This window comes from Girardinichthys multiradiatus, chromosome 8 (genome assembly GCF_021462225.1).
Source record: "Girardinichthys multiradiatus isolate DD_20200921_A chromosome 8, DD_fGirMul_XY1, whole genome shotgun sequence".
Classification (NCBI taxonomy): domain Eukaryota; kingdom Metazoa; phylum Chordata; class Actinopteri; order Cyprinodontiformes; family Goodeidae; genus Girardinichthys; species Girardinichthys multiradiatus.
This window is the reverse complement of record NC_061801.1, coordinates 6,232,764-6,259,223: the sequence shown is the minus strand read 5'-3', so window position 1 is coordinate 6,259,223 and position 26,460 is coordinate 6,232,764. Positions and strand designations below refer to the sequence as shown.

General features: G+C 39.3%; 1 protein-coding gene across 2 annotated transcripts in view; it reads right to left on the bottom strand.

Moving 5' to 3' along the window:
• Positions 1-429: 429 nt before the first annotated feature.
• The window catches only part of LOC124873001 (unconventional myosin-XVIIIb-like), an 82,810-nt gene continuing 56,779 nt past the window's right edge, over positions 430-26,460 (bottom strand). Inside the window, exons 34-44 of one of the 2 annotated variants that reach the window (XM_047373458.1) lie at positions 20,539-20,700; positions 20,336-20,449; positions 19,374-19,490; positions 19,211-19,294; positions 18,840-18,977; positions 18,542-18,727; positions 11,105-11,238; positions 10,972-11,013; positions 7,783-7,920; positions 4,700-5,652; positions 430-619 (exon numbers count right to left, since the gene is read on the bottom strand). In XM_047373458.1, coding sequence (XP_047229414.1) covers positions 4,710-5,652; positions 7,783-7,920; positions 10,972-11,013; positions 11,105-11,238; positions 18,542-18,727; positions 18,840-18,977; positions 19,211-19,294; positions 19,374-19,490; positions 20,336-20,449; positions 20,539-20,700 — 2,058 coding nt within the window. In that variant the 3' untranslated portion in view covers positions 430-619; positions 4,700-4,709. The remainder of the gene's footprint in view (positions 620-4,699; positions 5,653-7,782; positions 7,921-10,971; positions 11,014-11,104; positions 11,239-18,541; positions 18,728-18,839; positions 18,978-19,210; positions 19,295-19,373; positions 19,491-20,335; positions 20,450-20,538; positions 20,701-26,460) is intronic. The other variant, XM_047373460.1, reaches the window with a different exon arrangement.

The window sequence follows — 26,460 nt, the reverse complement described above, 5'->3', positions numbered from 1 at the left end:
CTCAAAATCCTAAAAATGACCATTTGACCCAAAATGACAAACTTCCTGTTGGTTTTGGGGGATACCTCTAGGAGACATTTTTCATGATTTGGAGGGATCTACCTATGTACCAAATTTCACATTTCTAAGACTTACCAGTTGGCCTATCTCAGCTTAGGGGGCACTATAGAGTCATTTGGCCACGCCGATTTTTGATTCCAATAAAATACTGTAGTTTCACATAGGGGGCAATTTTGGGTAAAGTTTGGTGCATTTTCTTATATGTTTTGGCCTCCAAAAAGCTGCATCATTTCAGAAAAGAAAAGTAAGAAACAGAGCAGTTCCAACAGGTCATCGTAGCGGTTTCACTACTTGGCCCTAATGAAAAAGGACAGTAACATGTTTTATAGATGACAAAGTAAGAAATGCAGCATATAGACACAACTCAAAAATGATTCATTCATTTTTAATCATATACAAACAGAACTTATTTGAAAATACAGAGTGTGCTTTTTCAGTGGTTTTAATATCCGGAAGACAGGTCCAAAGAATCTGTGTTGACTTCTAAAGCATTTCATTCAGCATCCTGTGGTCTGCAGTCTCTTTGAAGCTCATAGCTGGAAGCCAATACATGAGGGGGCTGATGGGAGATTAAAAAATATAAAAGAACATGATGGTCAGAACAGAGAGGATGATGTGAAAGAAGGGTGTGATATGATGTTCAGCTGCAGATACAAGCCTGTTCCTGCATTTGTCTACCACCTGAGAATGTTGTTCAGCTGGGACTGAAAAAATACCTCTTTAATTTTGCCTGAGTCATGCTACACTTACCCTCAGCAGGAGCAGCTCATTTGAGAGAAAATGACATTGTTATTTTGTGCTGTTTTATGTGATTAATGACCGTGGCTGATGGTTGTTGCGCAGCGGTGCCAAAATAATCATGGCCGTTTTTCCTGCTAATGATCATCTTTTGTTTCCTTGAAGCTGTGCTCTGAACACATTAGTATAATACTTAAGGCAGAAAATAAACACAGGTGCATGTAGATGCTGGATAAAAAAACATCTACAAAAAAAGCTTTGTTTTTGGTTTTATGTGACTTTTTAAGTCCATAAAACATGAAAACTCTACCCATATTACATTCACTGCATGACTTTTCTAGAAATTTTTTAACTTTTTTCAAATAGAAAAACACACAAATCCTCTGTATTTGGTAGAATTGCCTTTCAAACCTTATGACTTGGATCAAACGATTGGGGTTTGCTTCCACAAGCTTCTCACAATAGTTTGCTGGATTATTTTGGCCCATTCCTTCAGACAGAACCGGTGGAACTGTTTCAGATCTGTAAGCACCTTGGTCTGACAGCTTTTTAGCCACACCAAAATACTGACAACAAAATAACTTAAGCCACTTTGTAACTAATTTGGTGATATGTTTAGGGCCATTGACGATTTGTGAGACTCATTTGTGCCCAAGCTTTAACGTCTGGGCTTAGGTCTTGAGATGTTGCTTTAATATTTCCACATATCATTTTCTCATGATGCCATCTATTTTGTGAATGCACCAGTCTCTTCTGCTGCAAAACAATCCCAGATCATAAGGCTGCCACCCCCTTACTTTAAACTTGGGATGGTGTTCTCAGGCTTGCAAGCTTCCCCCTTTTTTCTACAAATTTAATGGATCGAGGTTGTACCCCAGAATAGCAATTAATTAATTTCCACCACACTTGCTTAAAGTTAGAAACATAACAGTCAGTAGTGCATGGCAATACATGGTGGTCAGAAAGGTGCTATAATTGGTTTTATGTCAAGTTTCTGTCATTTTGCTCTATCGTTGATCTATTTCTGTGCTTGCTTTAAGCCTTGGGCCAGAAAGAGTATATTTAGTGTACCTGAGCCAAGACTAGGCCTTCCAAGCAGGTATTTTTTATTTTAACACTGTTTATATATCTCTAGATGTGATTTTGCAGGACTAATTAGACTTACAAAGTTTTGTATTCCCTAATATAAAATCAGGAACAACTGTCATGATTTGTAAAAGTTTAGGTTATTTTTTACCATATCAGTTCACCTTTCTGTGTTTATATTTTTAGGTGTTTTTGACACTTTTCTTTTCATTTAGCCTCCTAGTTTATTCTTGTGTTCCTTATATTTTGAGTTATTCTTGTTTAAGTATTCCTTGTATCTTTGTTTAGTTTCAGTCATGTTCTTGCTTTCATTTCTGACACTGCCACCATAATAAGCTTCATTCAGTCCTCCTGCCTAATGCCTATCAGTCTCATTATTTTCACCTGTGCCATGTTCCACATGTACTCGTCTGTTCTGCTCCATGCCATGTTCATGCCTGTTTTCTTTGCCATTGCCCCATGCTTCATCCACCTCAGGCCTGCATGTAAATTTTCACCTTTTATTTATTAAATTCTTCAAATCATCGAACTGCTCCTGTCTGTCATTTGCATTTATGACCATATAATACTCCAGTCTTACTGGAGTATTATACCCAGAGCCAGCAGAGCAACAGGGTGCTCTACTTCTCATTGTTACTAGGGTATCAATGTAAATAGATGGTAATATCTTAACAACTATTCGCTAACAGCGCTGGTCTTCGAGAATGGTTTTTTTTTTCTTGGAAAAAGAATGCATAATACCTGATTTAAGGTGTGCAAACTGCGCCAATGCAAAAAAAAAAGGCTATTTGCTTTCAACTGAAGGCTATGATGCATTTTAATTCATTTCCGTGAACAGGGCAGGGAAAAGTGGGACATAATCATATGACTGCCTACATCTGAGGCTGCTGGAACAGCATTCATTACATTTCCAGGTATTTTCTTTAGAACCAATCACATCTTACCATAACTACTTACAAAAGTAACTAGTTATACTTACTAGTTACATCTCCCAAAAAGTAACTGAGTTAGTAAATCAGTTACTGCACCGTCAAAGTAACTAGTTACTAGGCAAAGTAACAATTCAGTTACTTTTTAGAATCTAAAATGATCAGTGTTAGGAGTAACGGTGTTACAAAATACCAGTGTTAGTAACTGCATTACCTTTTCAGTAACGGAGTAATCTAACTAATTACTTTTCTCATTTCCGTAACACTGTTATGATGTTTACAACATAACGCGACACGTTACTACAACTTATTAAGCAGGGTTTAATAAGAGCACAGTTTGCTGCTGCAGAGAGAACTGTTTTTCTGGGCACAGACAAACAGCGGCATACATTACGTCAATTGGCTGAGAAGTTAAAATGATATCAGTGACATGACCTTTAACAGAGTGCTCATGCTCAAGAACCCTCCACAGTGTCTGGATTTAAAATTAATCTGCAAAGAGTACTCAGTGTTTTTGTTTTCTCACTCTGATTTTCTATCACAGCTGGCAGACGATAGACTGAATGTTGGCTGAGATAGGTGGGTTTTCACCACAGAGACAGAGCAAACCTACAGCAGGAGAGAAACGTGACGATGGAGGAGATTCATGTAAATTCAAAGACAGCATTCAATAGTTGGAAGTATAGGCAATATTTCACATTCGCTGAAGTTAAAGGCAAAAATGTGCATGTGATTTGCAAGTTATGTCCAGGAACAAAGAAATGATCCATGTCCATGACCAGCAACTCCAACTTTACGAAGCACCTCACATCGTGTCTACCTTCCACAACACTTGTGGCTAACAACTCGAGCCCTGCTACAGCCAGCGCAAGCTCCAACATTCCTAAACCAAGCAAACAGAAAAGGCTTGATTTTTCTGGTCAACAACTTGTAACATACAACTTTCAAATGCTCTCTTTGAATTTCCAACACTCCCTTCCATCCCCTCCCTACACTGAAGGTCAATAACAAAAAGGTTTTGTACTAAAATGTTGGCCTACTGAAAAGTATGAGTATGTGTTTCTTTCTATGCATGACTGTTTCAAGGTAAGAAGCTTCTGGTCGAGGACTAAACAAACGATGTGCCAGCTTTGGCCTATTTCCTGGACAAATCTATCTGGTGACTCTAAACGTTTTGCTGCACAATCTTTCTAGTTTCGCTGTTCACTGTACCTTCTTCCACCACACTTTTTCCTTCCATTCAACTTTCCACTAATGTACTTTTACACAGCATATTTGTGAACAGTCAGTTTCTTTAGGAATGAGCTTTTGTGTCTTCTTGTGGAGGTTGCCAATGTCTCTCAGCTGGACAACTGTTGAGCCAGCAGCCTTCCTCATTATTCTATGAGCCATGACATGGCCAAAACATCAGATTTCTGTAAAAAAAAATTATTTAGTGGTATTTAGTAATGTTCTAATTTTAGTAGAAGCTAAATTAGAAAATAGAATTCTAATTCTAATTTACTAAGACCATTAACACTGATAAGACACACTGTATGTGTGTGAGTGTGTGTGTTTAATACAGAGGGACTTCAATCATTTACAGAGAAAGAAAATATTTAGCACAAAGTGACTGATTATGCCATGGGGTTGGTATAAATCAGAGCTGGTGTTTTAATTTTTTGTAAGGGACCTGCCTTTTTTTTAGTCATGGACAATTGAACGTAGCACTGGTGCCTCGAGTTGTAGCCCCTCGACTGGATTTCTCAATCAGCTGAAGATGCTTAAGGGAAATGTGGCCCAGATATTGAAGTCATTTGACGCATGAAAAACTAGATGTGTGAATGAGAATGTTCTCTCTGTAGGTAAACATACAGATCCTGCTCTATTTCCTTTTAACAGCTCACCTCGTCAGCATCAGTCAATCTCCTTCTTCAGGTATTTCTTCATGACAGAAGCCAGGTCTCCCCCCTCACTACCCTCTGCCTCCAGTCTTTCTCCTTGTGGCCGTTCAAATCTTCGTCGAGGCCCGCTACCCTGCGAGCTTCCTCCTGAACCCCCTGAGCTGGAGGACTCCGTCTCAGAGCTTTTCCTGCTGCGTGTGGAAGGTGGCAGCTCTCCAAAGTGGACACTCAGCGCCCTTCTGGTTCCTCGGATTGAGCTGGCCAGGCTGCTGGTGGATTGAGCTCTCCGGATGGCAGGTAGGATGTCTGAGGCCGCGTCATCACAACCACCAGATAAACGGCGGTTTTGGAAGACCATTGGTTCTGACGCCAGAGATCCCTCACCTCCATCTGCGTTTATGACACTCTCCAGTATGCACCGCCGGAGTGGCTGCGGAGAACGTTGGATGGGAGCTGTCGCTGAGCACAGGGGTTCATCTTGGTCCTCCTCAGGGATGGACAGAGAAGGAGGAGGATGGCGAGCAGCAAGAGAAGATGTCAAAGAGGAGAGGCGGGGCAGGGATGGAAGGGAAGCAATGGAGCTACTTGAGTTAAAGCGAGAGAGCTTGGCTCCACCTGCAGATACCTCTGAGTCGTTGACAGACTGAGAGCTGGCAGAGCGTGGCAGGAGAGGAGATGATGGTTTCAGGATGCTAGGACCAGGGCGGGGCTCCTGAACATCCGCTGGACCAAGGGAAAGAGCTGAGGCTCTTCGCCTGAGAGTCGAGGCTCCAGTCGTTTGATAAATGGGAAGTGAGACGGTGCTACCAGCTCCGTCTGTCATCTCAGTGCTTGCTCTGCGTTTACGAAGTCCATCCAGCAGCTCAGACAACGCTGAAGAGGATGGAGCTCGACTGAGATGTCTGGCACCAACACCTCCTGCCTGGGAGCCCTCGTCATCAGGTTCCAAACAAGAACTGCAGAATAATAACAACAATGTTTAGTAGAGTATCTGAAAATACTAACAACATATACAAGTCTTATGTTTTGTGTCCGGTTTAATTTATTCCACTCTTCATAAAGCTTTGATTTTAGCTGATTCAAGTTTTTGTCCTAATATTTTTCTTTTAAGTGTTCTAGCTGTGAGCGGTCACCTGAGCTGAGCAGAGACGTCAGGCAGTTTTGAGACAAATGGGTCACTGTAAAACAGTTTGACTAATATTATAAAAAATTTACTATTAGAGCAAAATATTTTTTTTTTTTAGTTTTCAATTGACATGAGAGATCTCAACAATGATTGTTCACTCATTAATTGTGGAGTATAGGAAAGATCTCAGCCCAATGTTTCTAAAATTTGAAGCAAGTCCAATAAAAATTTGTTTTTTTTAAAGTTTTTTAAAAGTTTGGTTTTAAAACTGAAATATTCAGAAAGACTGAAAGAAGACGCAAATCTGCTTCTGACAAGATGATGAGGCACTGCTACAGTACAGAGACAGATATATTGTAAATATCGATTTATAGCCCAGCCCTTGCATATCGACCTCTAGCATATCGACCTCTGGTAAGAGAGTGCCATTGTCTACAGTGAACTAATCCTTTACCAACATGGGGTGAAAGCCCTCTCAGAGGAAAAGGCCATTACTTCTAGAGCAACATTAAAAGAAGAGTACGGTCTGTAAATGCACTGAGCGTCCTCTTTTGCCGAACATTTCTGTCATAAAATCGAAAAGGAAAGCCATGCCTGAGCTCCCACTGACCACAAGTGGACACCCTGATATTCTGCACAGCTGTGTGTTTTCAAAAATAAAACCGGCATTGTGGGTCAACAGGAGATGTCGTGCAGCATCAGCATCAGAAAATCTCCACTGGTGATGTCCCTATGAAAACAATGGTAGATGATCTCAGTGTACTGATTATGTTGTTGGCCAAGCACATGCTTGAAAATTAAACGATATATCTTAACTTCTCACTCTTTTCATCTGAAATGTTTTCAGAGTCTTGTTTCGACTTGTAAATCCTGCTGCAGACTGGTGACACAAACCATACGTCACCACAATTTTAAACCCTCAACCTGTGAAGCTGGCATGCCCCTATACAAGTTAGCTAATGCAGGCCTGTGACGGACTTGCTTGGCGAGTCAGGGGCAAAACAGAGGTGGGCTGACATCAACCCACCTACACCGCATCCTTTATGAAAACACAAGGAGATGACAAGAAGGCATCTTATTCCTGCCTTAAAGTGTTTTGTAAAAGGCGCTAGTGACAAAGACCTTATTTGGAGACATGATTTGTCCATATTGACCATCCTTACATTTGGAGGTACAAAAAGGACGCTTGCGAGCCTGGGAAATCCGTTTAAAGTACAAGGCTCATGTTGTGTTGCAACAGGCAGGACTGGTGCCCTTCAAAAAACAGAGGGCATCATGAGGAGAGAACATTATCTGGAAATGTTGGACATCTCAAGCCATGAGCCAGAAAGTTAAGGCCTGGGCACAAATGAGTCTTCCAAATGAACAAACTGTTAGCATACCTGCAAATTAGTTACAGACTGGCTTAAGAGAAAAATAGTAAGTAAACATAATTTTGGTTATTCTAACAGACTGATAAACAGGTAAAGCTTAGTTTGACTTAATGTCAAACAATAAGCAATAAATTGTTGTGTCTTTTTATTTAATGTATTTAAATATCTGGTTTAAATCAAATGTACATATTTTAAAATCTAATAAGGCCTAAGAAACAAATGTAATCTGTAACAATACACCCTCAGTGAGTCTGGATTGGAGGCTTCATTGTTATGTCTGATCCAAAAATAATATGATCATCAATGTTAGCCAGTATGGATTCCGGATCAGTCGGATCAGTCCCAACTTAATAAAACTTTTAAAATGAAAATAAAAAACACTTGACAGAGCTTAATCCTGGAAGCTGATCTGTCAACTGTTGCAAAATAAATTTGAAACTTGATTAATAAACAATATTGTTTTTAACAAAAGAACATCACGCCTTTAATAATCAGAAATATGAAAGTGTCTGTGGAAATTTAGTAGTTTTGTTGGTCCATGTTTCTTTAATTGTGCAGCCTGGATACATTTAGTTTGAAAAACTCACCGGAAGCTGTAGGTGCTCATGGTATCAGTGACAGACTGACGGCCGTCTTGCCTGCTGTAGGGAGAACCAACTCTATGGGACCGAATGCCCTGTCCGATGTCCTTTGAGCCAACAGAACCAACACTGGACACAGAGTCACTGCAGAATGAAAATGACACCTTAACACACTGGCTCCCCTTCTGTTTTTACAGCCAGTGGCTAAGCATTATCAGCAGCACCGCGCATGCAAGCACATTACAGATGTTAATAAATATGACTGCAACTCAAAAAACTGCTTCTGATTTCACTACAAGCCAGGGTTGGTTAAGTTAGGACTACACTACATTCTTTGATTTGGTTAAAACTGTAAATTTAAAAGAAATTCCTGTTGATATTTGATCCTTTTCTGGTTACACGCTGCAATAAAAGTATTTGCCAGCCTTGGAGATTTCTTCAGATTTTTTTTGGTTTTTTTTGTATCACTCATGTTTCAAGATCCTTAAACAAAGATAACCTGAGTAAATAAAAATCACAGACTGTATTACACAGCAGCTTTATACACCAACCTGGCCGTAAGGCAAAAAGTAATTCCCCCCTGAACCTAATAACAAGTTGTGCCACACTTGGAGGCAACAGGTTTGTAATAATTGTTAATGAGTCGTTTACATCACTGTGGGGGAATTTTGGTTCACTCCTCTTTGCAGATTAGTTTTAAATTCAGACACTTTAGATGGTTCTTGAGCATGAGCACTCTGTTAAAGGTCATGTCACCAATATGATTTAAGTCCAGACTTTGACTAGGCCAAAAAATCATTATGCTTTGGGGTTTTTGTTTTTTGGTAATTGTGAGACGGAGCTCTGCCTTTTGTATTTACTGTAGTTACTACAAAATATGAAGTCAGACTCGTGTCAGATATTAAAGTTTGTTTGATGATCTGAAACATTTTAAGTGTAACAAAGAAAGAGTACACTGAATAAATCTATAAAGGGGGAAATGCTACACAGCACTGTGTTTGTTTACTAATGAGGATCTTAAAATATTCACTGTTCACTTAATATTCACACAAATATTCACTCATTTATAACTATCATAAAGTAAACAATTTTACAGCTCCTGTACTATGGTAGCACATGAACTCTTAGCAGCCATGCACAGGTATTTTAGTTGACGTCTCTTGAAGGATAATTCTGGGTACTTTGATTTGATTTTCAAAGTTCTATGTTTGTTTCAGTAATACAATTGTACTCACCAATGTTAGATTATAGAAACAGACCACAGACATAATTCCTTAAGTGTGCTAAATAGATTTGTTATATATAACCTAAAACGAAAAATGAAACCTGTTTGCCATTGAAGAATATTATGGTTCAATTCCTCTGCAACATTTGAATATTTCGGCATTTCCATAAATAAAAGTATTATTACTGAAAAACCAACAGGATATTCCGCCACGTTTTCCAGGGTAATTTTAAAAAATGAAAATTTGCTATGTGACCTGCTTTGCACTCTGCTATCTAGACAGCTGCCCACCAGGAGAGAGCTGCACATTAAAACTTCTAACATCCTAAGCAAAGTACTACCTCTATAAAGCAACCATCCACGATTAATTAGAAGAATGTAACTGACATATTTCACAAGCTAAATTCCTGTCGAGTCATACCAAAAGGTGTGGCGCTTCATCTAACTATTTGGCTTGTCAGTAGGAGCAGAAAGTGACTATTAAAGACGGTAGCTGGATGTGTCGAGTCAGATATGTTTTTAGAAAGGTTGTCTTCCAGAATCTCCTGCTGGGACAAAATATCTGTCAAAAAACGAGATGTGGAACATCAGTGATGAGTAATTAGCTGTAGAAATTTAGCTATTTTACTGCACTACTGAGTTTTCAAGAATATTTTTTTACTATTGTTTAAATCAAAGCAACATGTCGGTGTAGAAGCAATAGATCTGCAATAAAACGTTTGCCGATAGATGTTTTAAATTCATGCAAATTCCAAGCAAATTACTTTTACTTAGAATTTGGAGCATTTACTTGTTTATTACAGGACTTTCTGCTTAGTGAAAATGTAAAATGTTTCTTTAAAAAAGTGTGCCATCCAGGGTGGCCAAGCCAGGATTTTTATGTTGAGAACTGTCTTAAAGGGGGATGATGTGGGTGGTCCCAGTGACAGATGAGAGAGATCGTTGTTTTGTTGTTTTATTTTCAAGTCATTTTAGCTGTATTAAATGAATGAATATAGCTCAAATGTAAAAAATTTTTAATTAAAATTGTTGTCGGAGTTCCTTAAATTAACCTAAAATGGCTTTGCTACACAAAAACAGATATTTGTTCCTAAAAACAAAAATGTCCCTGTCAGAAATATTGGAAATTCCCATTTTTGATCCCACATTTGACCTAACCTGATCTAAAAAAAATAAGCTTTATGTTAAGATTTAATTTAGTTTTCCAATTTTAACCTTTATGTTTCTTCATAAGATGCCGCTTTTTCCCCAAAACAAGCAGCAAAATTAATACCATTTTTTATATGGGTGGCTTGCTACTGAAATGTTAAGTATTTTACTGTTAATATTGGGTAATGGTGTGGCTAAAGAAGTCTATGTATTTTATAGAAATTCTTTAAATTTTTTATTTAAAAAACGGCAAGGTAAAGATACTGCAGTACTTATGGTTTTTGGGAAGCTGATTATTTTGTCTCCTTAGGACCAAAGTAGCTTTTTGTTTGTTTTTTATTTGACATTATAAATCAGCTGTGAAGTTCATTAAACGCATTTACTTAAACCCAAAAAAGGCATTAGCGTATTAAGATATCAGGCTGATTTGTTTAAAGCTGGAACAAATGTGTTTGGATTTTAAACCGCTTTTGAAGAGTTCGAGTTCAGGAAAATTATGTTAGAATATTTTTATGATTTTGAAACGGTGACTTTTTGAAATTGCGGTACAAACCGTGCTTTAGCCTAAAATTGGAGACTCTCCTATGCAATCGTACATAGTCAACTGTGAAGCAGTTTTGGTGAGTTGTATGGTGAGTTATGCAATTGTAGCCAAAATAAATTGTAAAATAAAGAATTATCCTTTACCAGTTTATATTCTTTCTCAAAGTCATATGCAGTCTAAAACTGTTCTTTATGATGGAATGTTTTTGCGTCACATGAACAAACCTGTAAAGCACAACCACACACTACCACCTCAAACACACTCGTCAGTTTCTTACAGGTCTTTTTTTCGAGTAAATGACTCCACAGCAGTTTGAACACTGGATTTAGAAGCACAGTGGTCAAAGATTCAGTAAAAATACATAAATATGATGATTTGATCAGAGAATTACCCTGCCTGAGTCTAATTACCTTTCAGTCTCGCTGTCATCGCTCGATTCCACTTCCTCTAGAGCGGCCTGCAGATCGACGATGCGGCGGATTGATGTCTCTAGGTCAGCTTGTAACGTCTGTCGGACGGCAGAAAGCTCCTCCACCTGCATTTCCTGTAAACAAATAAGATTAAAGGATGTTTGAGGACATGAGGGATAAAGTGGCAATCCCCTTCAGTTCACCTTTAACTGCTCATCTGTGTGCTGTATTCCCCTTGCAACTTGTAAAGACCCCAGGCTTCCAATTTGCCACAGCTATTACTTTTAGCCAAGCTCTTATAACCTCATCAGTCGAAGCCTGAATATCCAAAGTTTTTTTAAACACTGACATAATCCTATCTGTACTCTGCCCAGTTTGTCCTAAAAATTGTTCTATACTCTCATTGACACTAGGAAAACAAGAGTGATTGATTAATCTATCTTTTTGTTCCTTTTCTCCCGTCTCTCTGGTATCCTGTCACCCGTCTCCACACACATACATGGGATCTTTCACATGGGCAAACACCTTAAAGCTTTCAAAGTTATTGGCTTTGTTGGCTTTGAGGAGATGGGTGTGGGTGCAGTGGTTGTCATAGAGACACATGAGCATGTATGAGTGTGTGCGTGTCCATAACCTTCAATAGACAATGAGTTAATCACAGTCGCAGAGAGAGAAAGCTGGATGAAGGAGAGATGACACTAAAGAACAGTGCTGGGTAAGTGGGAGGAGGGTAAACGTGTTTATTCGTGAAACATTTGTGTGTGAATGCTTAAAAAGAAAAAAAGAGCCTTCAGAGAGGGAGACAGGGAATAATAGAGGAGTATACAGAAGCAACTTAATGTCAAGATAAGAGACAGCAAGGAGGTATACAAGAAAAAGCTGGAGAGCAAGCTCCAGTAAAACAATATCAGAGATGTGTGGACAGGATGAAGATCACAGGCTTCAAGCAGAAGGAAGATCGGAACGATGGAGGTCTGGGCAGAAACAATGAACTAACCAATGAACTAACATCCTTCAATAAGTTCAGTTTAGAAAAAAGCTCAGCATCCTCCTCTCCTGCTCACAGCCAAACAGAGATCCCACCCTCCTTTGACCCAAAGCTTTCTTATCACACCTCAAATGTTTTATCTTCTACCTTAGCTATGGACCCTTCTGCTTCTATATGTTTGCCTTCAGCCAAATCAGAAGATGTTGATGGTCCCTTTGCCTCCACCTTCCTCCTGTGTGTCTCAAGAAGTTAGGTGAGACAACTGGAGAGACTGAGCCGAAATAAGACTGCAGGTCCAGATGGTGTCAGCCCGAGAGTCCTGAAGGCCTGTGCAGAGCAGCTCTGTGGGATTCTGCAGAACATCTTCAACCTTAGCCTGTCCCAGAAGAATGTTCCAGTGTTGTGGAAGACCTGTCTTATTTCCTGTACCAAAGAAAACTCTCCTATCAGTCCTCAATGATATGGGATGTTGCCCAAGCAGCACCGTGAGGATCATGTTCTTTGATTTCTCCAGTGCATTTAACTCAATTCAACCTGATTTTCTATGTCAGAAACTCCAGAAGACTCAGGTGGAGGCCTCAACTATCTCCTGGATCAAAGACTACCTGACAAACAGGCCACAGTTTGTGAGACTGAAGGTTTGTGTGTCTAACCAGGTAGTCAGCAGCACTGGAGCACCACAGGGGACTGTACTCTCACCATTCCTTTTCAGTCTGTACACCTCAGACTTCCAGTACAAGACAGACTCCTGTCATCTGCAGAAATACTCAGATGAATCTGCAGTCATGGGGTGGATCAGAGATGGACCAGAAACTGAGTACAGGGGGCTGGTGGACCGCTTTGTGGCATGGTGTGGAAACAATCATCTCATTTTGAACGTGACTAAAACAAAGGAGATGATTGTAGATTTTAAGAGAAACAGGAATAGGTCAAACACTATTTCCATCATGGGAGAAGAAGTGGAGGTGGTGGAGGAGTATAAATACCTTGGTGTTCACCTGGACAACAGACTGGAGTGAAGATGCAACTGTGAAGCTGTCTACAAGAAGGAACAGAGCAGACTGTACTTCTTGAGGAAGCTTAGGTCCTTCAGTGTTTGCAACAAGATGCTGCATATCTTCTATCAGAGCCAGGGATTTAAAACAGGTCAAACAGGTGAAAAAAAGGGTTGTGTTCTGGAGACTCCTCTGGAACCTCTGGAGATCATTGTACAAAGAAGGATACTTCATAAGATGAAGAACATTATGGAGAACCCTGAGCATCCTCTTCATGTGACTGTCCTACAACAACAGAGCATCTTCAGTCAGAGGCCTCTTCAGGTCTGCTGTGAGACAGAGAGCTACAGGAGGTCCTTCCTGCAGCATCTACAACGGCTCTTTAAAGAAACCTACATAATATGAGCTACAACAACAATTAATTTCCATTTGGGGTTAATAAAGTATTTCTGAATGGGAGTTGAATTTGATTGAATGTGTGGGAGTGAAAGGCCAGTTGATAGGTTCTTAAAGGGCAGTTCTGTGCATGTGAATATCTTTGCACTAATGACTGAATAATTACTGGGCCTTTTCTTTCCCTCAGAGGTCACAAAGAAATCTGCTGAGAGTGAGAACGAGATGCTGAAGAGAACTGGCATTCTTGGAGAATTAAATCATGTTAATTGGGCAGCAAAATGTTAGGTAGGCTGTAGTCCAGTCCGAAAAACACCATCCCCCGCTCTGGCTGCAGTGAAGCGCAAAGTTGAGTTTTTCCACATTTTGAAGATGAATGTACAAAACTGAATATTCTAAACCTTAACTGCAGTAGAATAAGAGGTAGAAGTAAGCAGTCTTTGTTTCAGTTATTCTCCAGTGCCAAACTAAATAATTTCTCCAAAGGGCTTGTTAAAAGCCTTGTTGTGTATTCAATATCATGTATTAGACTGAACTACGTGTTTCAAAACTAGTAAATATGTGACCATTTGGCTTACCATACAAGGCCATGCAAAGGTTTTCCTACTATTTACATTTTGTCACATTTAAACCAAAACCTTAATGTATTTTACTGGGGTTTTTGCAACAGACCAAACCACAGGGATCCATAATTGTGAACTGAAATTACATTCAAATTTGACAAGTGTAGCATGAGTCTGTATTCAGCCCCCACTTTACTCTGATATCCCTATTTAAAATCTAGTGCTACCCACTTCTACGATTGTCCCTTCATAATTAGAGTCCAATAATGTGTAATTTCATGTCAGCATAAATCCAGCTGTTCTGCGAAGGCTAAGAAACACAGGAGACAGGTCAGTAAGAAAGATATCAAGTTTAAAGACGGGATTAGGTTAAAAAAAACAACATCAAAAGCTTCATACGTCTGGCAGAGCTCTTTTCAATCCATCTGAGTATAGCACAGCAACAAACCCCTAGATGGAGCTATGAGAACATTAAACAAGGAAGCAACCAGTAGGCCTGTGGTAACTCTGGAGAAGCTGCACAGATCCAGAGCTCAGGTGGCAGAATCTGTTGACAGGACAACTACTGATGTTAACTCCACACGATGGCCATTATAGAGCAGCAAAAAGAAAGCAATTGCCGAAGGAAGGGTGCAATAAGTCCCACTTGCAGTCTGAGTCCGTGTAGAAGACAGAGCAAACATGTTGAAGACATTGCTCTGGTCAGATGAGACCAAACTGTAACTTTTTGGTCTACTTGCAAAAAACGTTGGGTGGCAAAAACACCACCCTGAAGGCCCCAACCCTACAGTGAGACATGGTGGTGGCAACATCATCCTGTGGGAATGGTGTTTTCAGCAAGAAACTGGTATGGGTTGACAGTAAGATTGATGGAACTAATCACCAGGCAGTTCTAGAAGAAAGCTTGTTCCCCTTCTACAGGGACCATGACAGTTTGGTAGAAACACATGTGAATATGTTTAAAGATGAAAGAAATCTGCTTTGATTTAACATTTACTGCTCATAACCTCCTAACAGAACAACAGTTCAATAAATCAGAACCTTTACTTCTGATTTATATCATAGCCCTCTGGTCTAACATTTAGGTGAATACAACCCTAAAAGCAGAAAGGTTGCACATTCCTCATTTAAGTTTTGGGAGCAGAACATTTTAACAAATCTCAAAGGTATTATTATTATATAGTGTTACTGCAGGGGATTTGATGATAACTGCAGCCTCCTCTCAGTCTTTACTAAGCTAATAAAAAGTCAAGAGTTAAAAAATTATTTTGACCTAGGAGGCAATATGATGGGTCACCTTCACAGATATATCTGGGTATGATTCCAAAAGAAACAAGTTCAGCACATTTATGGGTGTGTTGTTTACATACATGTTAATCTGCCTCAGAGAAACTCCTCCAGTGACATTGCAAGGAAAATATACTTGAAACCAAGTAGAATGAAGCGCTTGACTGAGTGCGTAGATACTCTTCTTTATGCCATCAGTGCTGCTATGATCACGCTCTCAGTAATGACAGTGATGTTTTCCAAATGTCCCAGATAATAGAACAGCTGCTGTTTTTGTTAATGAGAACAGCAGAGCTGCAATTGCCTCGGAGGTGTACTTTACTTCACTCTTTGCCTGAAGGAACTGTTTCCTGCCAGTCCGCCTTTAATAAGTTACCTCACAGCTTGGATAGGGGTGTCGCCAATTAGGGTTCATTTTTTAGCAGTTTATGTGCTGCCCAGGTATGTCTGATCAATTCAGCACGTTCTGGTCTTCTTAGATTCTACACACGTTAGAAAGGCAGGACATAAAATACTTCGGGACAGGGCTGAGGATGATGAACCATTAAGACACAAGTTATAATACATGTTGAATTTAAATGCAGCTCTGGGTCTTTTCACTTTAATTCAGTGTGATCTAAGTTTTAGAAATTTGGCAATTTTAATAATAATTGATCATGTTGGGGAAGGGTTAGTGGTTATTTAGCAGCACACTTGTAAAATGGGCAATGGGAATTAAATGCTCATGTTTAACCTCTGGTGTGGGAAGCTTTTAACATAATACAAAGCTAGTGCCTATTCCCACTCCTTGTTCAGCATCAGTGGCTGTTTTTGATATGGGCAATATGGCTGTCTGGCTGGGACAGCATGCCCTGATGATGGACCACAATGTTGTCAGTTCAGTTCTGAAAGAGTTTTCTATTGGTGATGTATTTGCATGTCCAGTCAATGGGAATAACTGCCTCTCAAATGTTGGTAATGAACCCAAGTGCCTCTTATGCAAGAACCACCAATGTATGATGTCACAGTAGGCCCAAAATATTGTGTTTGTACTGCAGTACAGTCCTGCATAGAAGTACTAAGAGCCCTATGTTGGTAAAAACATAAAAATATCCTCATTACAAAGCTAAAGAAATCTAGTTTGGTATGTTAGCCAATTGATATAAAAGGATAATAACATATGTAATTGCTGCTTGTAGACATCAAGAAGCTTACTGGACTTCTCTCTGCTGTTAATATTTGTTGTTATTATCAGGGGATTCCAGCTGAGGACTCAGTACTAGCTGCTTTAAAATGTTCCATATGTTTTCATGCAGTTGAAGTTAAGCTAGATGATGTCATTCTACAGAGAGAACAACCTTTACAAAAATTCTACTTCGCCTGTTATGATTGAACCCATTTTCCGCATGCATCCCTGCCCGGTTTAATTTTTTTAAGTATTAGATTAATTAAATGGTTGCTTGTATGCAACACAGCCGGGGATCAGGGTTCGAGATCAAGAGCGGAGTCATGTTAGCTACTCCCCATGGGGTTGTAGTATGGATAAACCAACAACCATCAAACACAGGTTGTTCCAGGCTAAAAACTCACTCAGATTTTAAACATGGTGTTTAAAGATCAAATGAGTTGTTGGTCTTCTTCCCAATGTCCTCATGAAAGTATTTGTTTTCTTCCAGGCCAGCACAGAGTTGGTGTTTTAATAGAACAATTTCTACTAGAGATGCAGCGATTAGGCCTCTACAGCCAGACACCCAGATTTTTTTCTGATATAGATTTTCTTTGAAGGATGACCTGTCAATGCAAAATGTGACTGATTCAAACTTTTTCAAACAAGACCCCCTGAAGTTGAGTATATCTGATAGGCTGTATCTAGTTAAAATAGAGTGTAGTACATGTGGTACTACATAACATGTATTTGTGAGCATTTTCTATTAGTGTTTAAACACTGGCAGGAAACATACATCAACCTGCTTGTGCAAGTTGGAAAATCCCGCTGCTTAAAAAACTCATCTTGGGTTTGACAGCATATAAAAGAAAAATGTGCAGCAGCTTTTTTGATATAGCAAAAGGTTTGAATGCAACAGGAAATAAAGGAATTATAAAATTATCCTTATTAATAAGGCAAAGCATATTTTCCTTATCTTTATCTGATTTTAACTAAGTTCAAATGAAGTGCATCAAAGTCCATGCTGATGGTAGAGGTATTTATCTACTGAAAATAGAGGGGGTTTTGATCAATTTAATGATTAGGAACACTCATATTTTCCAGTATATTACCTGCTGGTTACAAATCAGAGCCGATCAAGGAAAAATAGGCAGATTCCAATCTCTGGCAGATAGATTGGCACATCTCTAGTTTTTACTGTGTTAGACTGATCAAAACAGGAAGAACTAGTGCTAAGAGAAAATGTGCACCTATTTGGGACTGGAATAGGTTTGGTGGAAAAAAAAAGAATCCATTGCACAACCCTGCTTCTGTCAGCAAATGCTACCATTATATTCTAAATGTGAGAGGCGAAGGTGCAACAGGCCACAGATGTAGTCCAACTTGAAGGTGGATGTGTTGTTTAGGAAAACACAGGTGAAGCCATTACCTAAGGGTCTCAGCAGGTAACTCACTCAGGTTTTATGGAGAAAAACTATCCAGGCACAGATAGATTCAACACAGCTCAGAATAAATGACTTCATAGGTTGGTAAAATGAAAGACCAAGTTCAAGAGGTTGACCCTTTTTATATTTTTCAGAAAAAGGGAGCTTGCAGGTTAAGTGAAGATTGAAGGTTTGTCTTCAGAATTTCCAGAGGTTAAGCCATTAGTCATCTCATTTTGTGACCATAACCACTCAGCTTCAGCAAAATGTTCCATTAAGATGATCCAAAGCCAACAAAACTCAAAAGCACTCTCTGGCTCTTTTTTCCCACATAAGGGCTTCATTTTTGCATTTAGTAAAATCCCAGAATGGCTGTAGCTGCTCAGAAGTCACTTGCACTTTACATGCCCTCTGTCTTCCTGCAAAGAGGTTAGGAGAAAAAAAATTAAGACCCTTTTTGAAACAGGGTTTAAAGGTCATAAAGCCTTGAAACAGATCAGTGTGTTGAAAATCCCGTGAAAATATAATTTCTGAAGAGGCTTTCTGCTTCTAGAATCTCGGAGCAGGACTGTGAGTAGATACAGTGTGTAAACAGTAAAAGATGAGTACAGTGAAAGTATTTGTTAGTCTGAGCACACATTACCAGCTCCATGCGTCTGCGGCTGCTGTCCTGCTCTCTCTGGCTCAGTTCCTCCATCTCCAGCCTCATCTCCTGCACACGCTGCTGGAAGTAGCGGGCGTTCTCCCTCTCTCGAGCTTCAGCCTGGGCACTTTGCTCCAGCTCCTCTCCCAGACGAACGACGCTGTCCCTCAAACGCAGCACCAGCACCTGCATATTACAGAAAATTGGGTCAAAACTGAGCTAGAGCAATGCAGGGATTACAGTATCAGACATGGTGATAATTATGTGTTGGAATTGGAAAAGCTTTATCTGATCTCACCTCAAACCTTTTGACTTGCCCCTTTTGAAACTCTAATTTATTTTCCAGGTCACAGACACGGGCCTCCTGTTTACTGACTATGCTGCGCCCCACAGTGGACGACTCCAGGAACTGCACCCTCAACACACACTGCTGGAGCTGCATGGGGAAGATGTGAAGACATCGGGTGAGCCGATTTAAATTCAACACAGACCTTTCCGTGAGCGTGACATTGTTCCACCTGCAGCTTGCGGTTACATTAAAAAGAGCAACAAGTATGTTAAATGACCGAGAAACCCATTCTAATCTCATCTCCAGTACCTTTAGCCGCACATTCAGTTCATGAAGCTCTTAGCATTGTGTTTATTTTCTGCTTGCCATACAGATATTACCTCCTCTTTGAGAGTTTGTCTCTGTTTCTTCACCTCCTCTAGCTCAGCTTGTAGGTCTCTGATCTGGGAGATATCACTGGAGGACTGAAGAGGCACAAAAAGGGACAATGACTGTTTATTTCTGTTCAGGTTGTTAATGTTGCAATTCCTGAAAAAAATATACCTGTGCAATAAGACTCTTGTGTTTCTTCATCAGCTCATTGAGGTCTTCCTGGTCCTCCTCAAGCCTCTTTAGCAGATCCATCTTCTCATGCTGCAACAGGGCCAACTGTTCCTCCACCTGAACTCACACACATAAAATAGTCATTTGTTTTCTTACCTTTAATGTAGACAAAACCCAAATTGTAATCTTTAATATGTTTTATATCTGAATAACATAGTTTAAATTCATTTTAATGAAAAGCTAGAGGGCTGAGTTATCTTCTGCTTCCTGTGCAGGACAGAGCACTGTTCCCCCTCAACAACACCTGTTGCTGCTATTGCATACCTGTGCTGAAAATCACTGTTTAAAACAACCTGTTCTCGTTCTAGTATTGTTTGGACCAAGGCTGTATAAGGTTACTAATCAGTTACAAATGGTTATATTTTGTTAAACAGGGGATTCTAGTCATGACAAAAGCGGCTGCTGTGAAAGAGATACATATTTTACTTTATACAGTGCTTAAAGTCTGGAAATTATAAATAATTTATTAGGCAATAGGCAAAATTATCACTTTGATTTAATCAGCCTTTTATAAGTTATTTGTTCTAAGACTGCCCAGTAAAAGGACTGGACTGAAAAATGTATGAAAAGCACTTAATGTCCATGGGAAGCTAGAGAAACTATTAAACAATACAGTCTCCGAAGGTCCCAAGACCATTGGAGACTGGCGCAGTGGAAGAACAAACAAAGATAAAAGGGTAGAATCAGACTTTCCAAAGTACTGCATTTTCCTGCATCTGGTGTCTTAGTATGGTGGGCTGTCTTCAGATGGACTAATGTAAAGGGTCTCAGCAGGTACTGTAACTCACTCAGGTTTGAGTGTCTTATAAACACAGCTCAGAATAAATAACTTCATAGGTGGAGATAGCTTTTACCAATCTCTTGGGCTGTCTTCAGTTGGACCAATGTAAAGTTACACTCACCACACTCTTCTGCCTGCAAATATTCTCCAGTTCCAACTGGTTGTTTTCCAGCTCCATGGAAAGGGTCTTCTGCATGTTCTCAGCCTCCAGCCTCCTCGCCTCACTTTCCTCCAGCTAAACAGAAACATGGAGGGCAAACTGTTATTTCTCACACAGAGCACAAGGTGGCTCCCAGTTAAGCTCCACTTAATGGCGGCACACACCTGGAAATGTAGACGTTCTATTTGATCTTTGCTGCTGTTGGGAAGGTTTTGGCCTGAGCTGTCGAGCGTAGCAAGGAGCAGCTGGGCATCGGCCAACAGAGCGTGGGTTCTTTTCAGGTCTCTCCTCAGCTTTCTCTCCACATCAAAGTCTCTGTGTCCCACCTGCAACAAGAGATAACTTGGAGTCATAATCTCTATAAAGAACGCATTTAGAATCCCACAGGGCACAGGAGAAGAAAATGGGACAATAATCTTTTGGCACCACATGTCTTGATCTCAGAAAAGCATGTGACAACACAAAAATGGACAGAATACTATTTGGCAAATTATTACAGGTTGTCTGTTTGCAAACTCATAAATCATCTTCTGTGAAGCTATTCTTAAGGTGTCCCACAGGGACCTATCCTTGGATCATTGTTTGTGATGCTTTATATGAAAGACCATTCATTAATACATTTGTACTGTAACATTCAAAGGTATGCAGATGATACTGTAGCTTACATGCATTGTAACCGATGATTTTGCATCGGATGAGGCCCTACAAGTTGTTTAAGAATACAAGAATCTTTCAGTGGTAATTTAGTCAAAACATTTAAGGCTCAAGTGAAAAAACTTTTTAATGGGGTCAGATTTTATCTCAAGTTTAAAGGGGACGTATCATGCAAAATCCACTTTTTCAGCTCTTTAATACATTTTGTTGTGTATCTAGAGGAGCTACATAGATATTTTTATATTCTATTTGGGTCATATTTTTTAGTTTGTCAAGTTTTCTCCATCCTCTATTAAATTTTTTGAACTCTTACGTTACTGTATTTGCTGCAGAACAGCTAAACAAGGTCATGGACTTCCAGCTGACTAATTTGCGTATATTCACCATATTTATTTCTCGCTGAGATGTTGTTAGCAGCCCCTGCCAGTATTAAGAAGGATTTGCTTAAAGACGTCATCTGATTAAGGAGTCAGTTCCTTCTGTCTATGTAAACAACGGACACAGCAAAGCGGTAAGATGCAAAAAACGCAAAAATTACAACAAACGTTATTTTAGACATGAATTTATTGTGTGTTGATATGACGTCCTGCCATTGCTCTGTTAGCAGTAGCAGTGCCTTCTGTTTATGTTAGTGCTGTGTGCTCCTTTTAGCTCCTTGAGGACATAACCGTACTGTGTATTTTGAATATTATTATTATTACATTAAACAGTTTTTGATTGTTTTTGCCGTTTTTGTCTTGTTTCTGCAGCGCTGGATAATTGTTGTTAAACTACAAAAATGGCCGAACGTGTCAAAATGAAACGTTCTTTAACCTCGAGGGGGGCCGGGTGTGAAGTGCCTTAAGAGCATTTAAAGAGACGGCACCAAAACAAGTTGCTCTCAGACGCACCTTAGAATAGGGGTAAAAGAGGAGGCTGTGGAGCTCCAATAACAAGGAGTTCAGACCAAAGCATTGCAGCTCCACTTTATATAGACCACAACTGAATGATTTAAGTGTGAAAAGGAAGGATTTAAAAGCATGATATGTCCCACATGGCTCTATAACACAGGTAAATAGAAACAGCTAATATGCACTTTATGATTCTTTCACATACCATTTTATGTTTAACTGCCTTATCACAAGCACATGTTACTGCATTAAAACCATTATAATCTTTATATAATGAGCTTGTTTTAATCATTGTTCAATACTAAAAAAATCAAACCTGTTGAGCTGGGAATCATGATCAAACATGTCAATTCTTGTCTTATGTATGAGGTTCTTCACACTTAGAACTCTCGAATGCTTGGACACTGGATACTTCCAGTTTATTCACAGCTCTGTCAACACAAATTCCACACTTCTTTTTTATGATATTAACTATAGTGTTCAGGCAGGGTGTGAAATATTTTGTGGCAATCTGGGTGTATGCAATAAAGCAATGGACTTAATTTAACAAAAGTCTTACTATCTTCAAGAAGTTTAATTGTTTTAACACAATGTCTGCCATCAATTTTGATTACAATGAAACATATCCAGACCAAGATAAAGAAATTATTTGCTATCAGATCACCTTCAAACTATTCTGATTCAAAAATGACAAAAAAAAACTCTTAACTTCTTGAGCCTAAACCCCAATACTGGGGAACAATTGAACATTCTTTTTTCTACTTTCATTACTGGAAGTTTCCTTAGTTAAACATAAACGTGTGCTATCCACAGAAATTTTAGAATCTTGGCTAAAAGGTGGTATAAACCATTTCTACAAACACAATTAAAACTACAAGCAGTTGAATCAGAAAGTAAACAAATTCCAAAAAATGGCATCAAAAATTCAAGCAAAAACGCTGCTACACACACAACCAGTATGTCTGCTGATATATGTCACAATCCACTTAACCAGCAACAAAGGAGGATCAAAATTTTCAGTCACATTTGGAAAATATAGTTATGAAGAGAATGATTATTTAAATACAGTTTGGAATTTCTGAGAAAAATATACATCTGGACGTGTTATTTCAAGCACAAACTTCACAAAAAACCCTTGGCTTAGCTTAAGAGGTTAAGAAAGCTGAGTTTCAAACTTGTACAGTTATTTTAAACTTTTGTTTTTCATTTTGTTCAGTTTTAGGCAACAGGGGTATCAATGACAATCTTGTTATATTTAAAAATTAGCAAAGGAGGGAAATGAACACTAATAACTGGGAGTGGGGGGTTAATCTGTTTTTACATGCATTATGATGGACACGTCTGAATCTATTAACAATTTTCATAACTCAATTATGCTTGTGTTATGGGTGACCAAATTTTGACAAACTTTAAAGGTAGCAAACAGAAACGCATAAGTATGGCATCCGGACAGTTGGATAAATAACGTAGTCATGGCAAAATGGCTGATCAAGAAACTGCTCTAAAAATAAAGTGATTGAGAACAGATGCCCACCATATGCCAGCTGTGTAAAAATAACCTGAAAGACAACAATAAATGAGGAACTTTACTGTATGGTTACACCCAGAGGAGGACGAAAAACTGTTGATCATGCTCTGCAGCTATCAACTAGAGGACCATCGAGCAGACAATGTCAAAACTGCCCCCTAACTTGGAAAAGACAAAGCAGAGTTTGTAGTTCGTGGTACAGATTGTTTTCTTTTACTTCTGAATCGTAATGGAATCAAACCCAGAAATGCCTACATAAGCCTTTTTCAAATTCGTGCTCTGATCTGGATGTTGCAGCAACTCATCCGGACCCAGTCCATGGTTCAGAAAATGTGAACTGAATTGCGGATATATAAAAACATGGAATATCACAGAATTATATAACTTGTGCATTTACACATGCTGTAAGTGTAAGCTTTGCATTAATGTTTTCCGTGAAAAATCAGTTGAAGAGAGGGTGCTTTGCCTGCTTCCCTCTGACAGCCAGTCAGTCACCCGCTCAGCTGAGGCCAATCTCTCCCTCAGACCCACGGCCCAGTGGGAGAGACCTGATTGCAGTGCAGCAGAACTGGTATGTTTGGTCCACACAGAGATAATAGGAACCACAGAGAGACTATGTTATGAGCCAAACAATCAACCAGAACCTGTCAGCATAGAGAGAAAACAAGCTAATGTTAGCTACTGTTCTCGTTAACGCTTCAGTCAGCAAAGACCCTGATTAGAGTGAGATGCATGTTTACTGATTATTTTGTAGCTGTGTTAGATAAGTCAGATTGTACTTTTGAAATTATCTCAAAAGCTATGTGTGCTCTAAGTGACGCAATATTAGAACATTATAGAAGCTTTGTTAAACCCAGTTAACCTTTTACTGGAGCAATGAATGTGGAAAAAACAATTAAAGCTGACTTTAGGCAAACTGTCATTTTCCACCATAGTTTATCTCTGAGCATCTGTAAGTTTTACCTCAGTTGTTTTATTGTTACCGTGGTAGGTAGCACTTTAAGTTCACTTTACTTACTTCTTTCCTTGGGTGGAAAGAAATTCTTTATTTATTGCGGTAGGTAACTTTTGTAAAAATTTATTTTTTACATATTTGTTAAAACGGTCAGTATGTCCTGACAGTACAATATGAGACGGATGATCTGTGGAAAAAAATAAAATAAAATAAAGCTCCTCTGGCTCCTCCCAGTGGTCCTACTGCAACTTGCAGAAATACACTGTTCCCGGTCAGAACCAACCAACCAGAGCCAGGAGAAATGTCTTCGGGGTGTCATTCACAATCATGTACTCGCTGCTCACAGCCCTCCCCTCCACAGTGTGTACCGTATTTCAAGCTAAAAATTGCCAATGTGCTGCAGCTGTGGTAATTTCAAAGAAAACATGTTACAGGAACACTTCTAATTTCTCGAGTGGCATCCACTCAGAAAACAAAGACAGGTAAACAGAAGAAGACCGATGACTAAAAGCAAGCTGTGCGTTCCTGTTGGGGAGCAGCTGAGAGCAAGGGGGAGGGACCTGTAAGGTGTGCTTATTTAAATTTTCAGGCTAAGTCCAGGGTTTTCTCAGAACTCCCTGCAGCTTTAAACATACTTTTCCATAAGTCCATATTTGTGTCTTTTATTGGTACAATGTAAAATTCAAATCTTAAATGTTGTGTTTTCAATAGCTGTTAGCAGCAAATCATAATTAACAGAAATAAAGGAAATATATCATCATTGCCACATTTAAAATAATTTTCTTTTCAAACTTTAAAGCTTTTTATTTCCAAAAATCTTTGTTTAAATGTTTGAATGGACATGTGCCAACACCTCTGTGTGATTACGTTCAGAACTTACCAACAGATCGACTGGTGCTGTTCCAAATAGTAATGTTCCAAACCATCCTGTAAAACATATTTTGCCTAGAGAGCCTTCTTTGTTAAAGGAGGAAGGATTTGGAACAGATTAACTGCTTACCTGACATGTTTTCTGTTAATCTATTAAGAGGTGGTTGAGTACTCCCTTTGTCTTTTCTTTGTATAACCTTTTCTTATATATACAATGCTTTGCGAAAGTATGCGGCCCCCTTGAACTTTTCAACCTTTTGCCACATTTCAGGCTTCAAACATAAAGATATAAAATAAATTTTTTTTGTGAAGAATCAACAACAAGTGGGACACAATCATGAAGTGATATTACATTTATTGGATGTGTCAAACTTTTTTAACAAATAAAAATTGAAAAGTGGGGCGTGCAATATTATTCAGCCCCCTTGCGTTAATACTTTGTAGTGCCACCCTTTGCTGCAATTACAGCTGCAAGTCGCTTGGGGTATGTCTCTATCAGTTTTGCACATCGAGAGACTGAGATTCTTGCCCATTCTTCCTTGCAAAACAGCTCGAGCTCAGTGAGGTTGGATGGAGAGCGTTAGTGAACAGCAGTCTTCAGCTCTTTCCACAGATTCTCAATTGGATTCAGGTCTGGACTTTGACTTGGCCATTCCAACACCTGGATACGTTTATTTGTGAACCATTCCATTGTAGATTTGGCTTTATGTTTTGGATCATTGTCTTGTTGGAAGATAAATCTTTGTCCCAGTCTCAGGTCTCTTGCAGACTCTTAACAGGTTTTCTTCCAGAATGGTCCTGTATTTGAGCTGTGTTGATTTTATGCCAAACATATTGTTTTGCATTGTGGCCAAACAGTTAGATTTTGGTTTCATCTGACCAGAGCACCTTCTTCCACATGTTTGGTGTGTCTCCCAGGTGGTTTGTGGCAAACTTTAAAGGAGACTTTTTATGGATATCTTTGAGAAATGGCTTTCTTCTTGCCACTCTTCCATAAAGGCCAGATTTGTGCAGTGTACGACTGATTGTTGTCCTATGGACAGACTCTCCCACCTCAGCTGTAGATCTCTGCAGTTCATCCAGAGTGATCATGGACCTCTTGGCTGCATCTCTGATCAGTCTTCTCCTTGTTCAAGATGAAAGTTTAGAGGGACGGCCGGGTCTTGGTAGATTTGCAGTGGTCTGATAC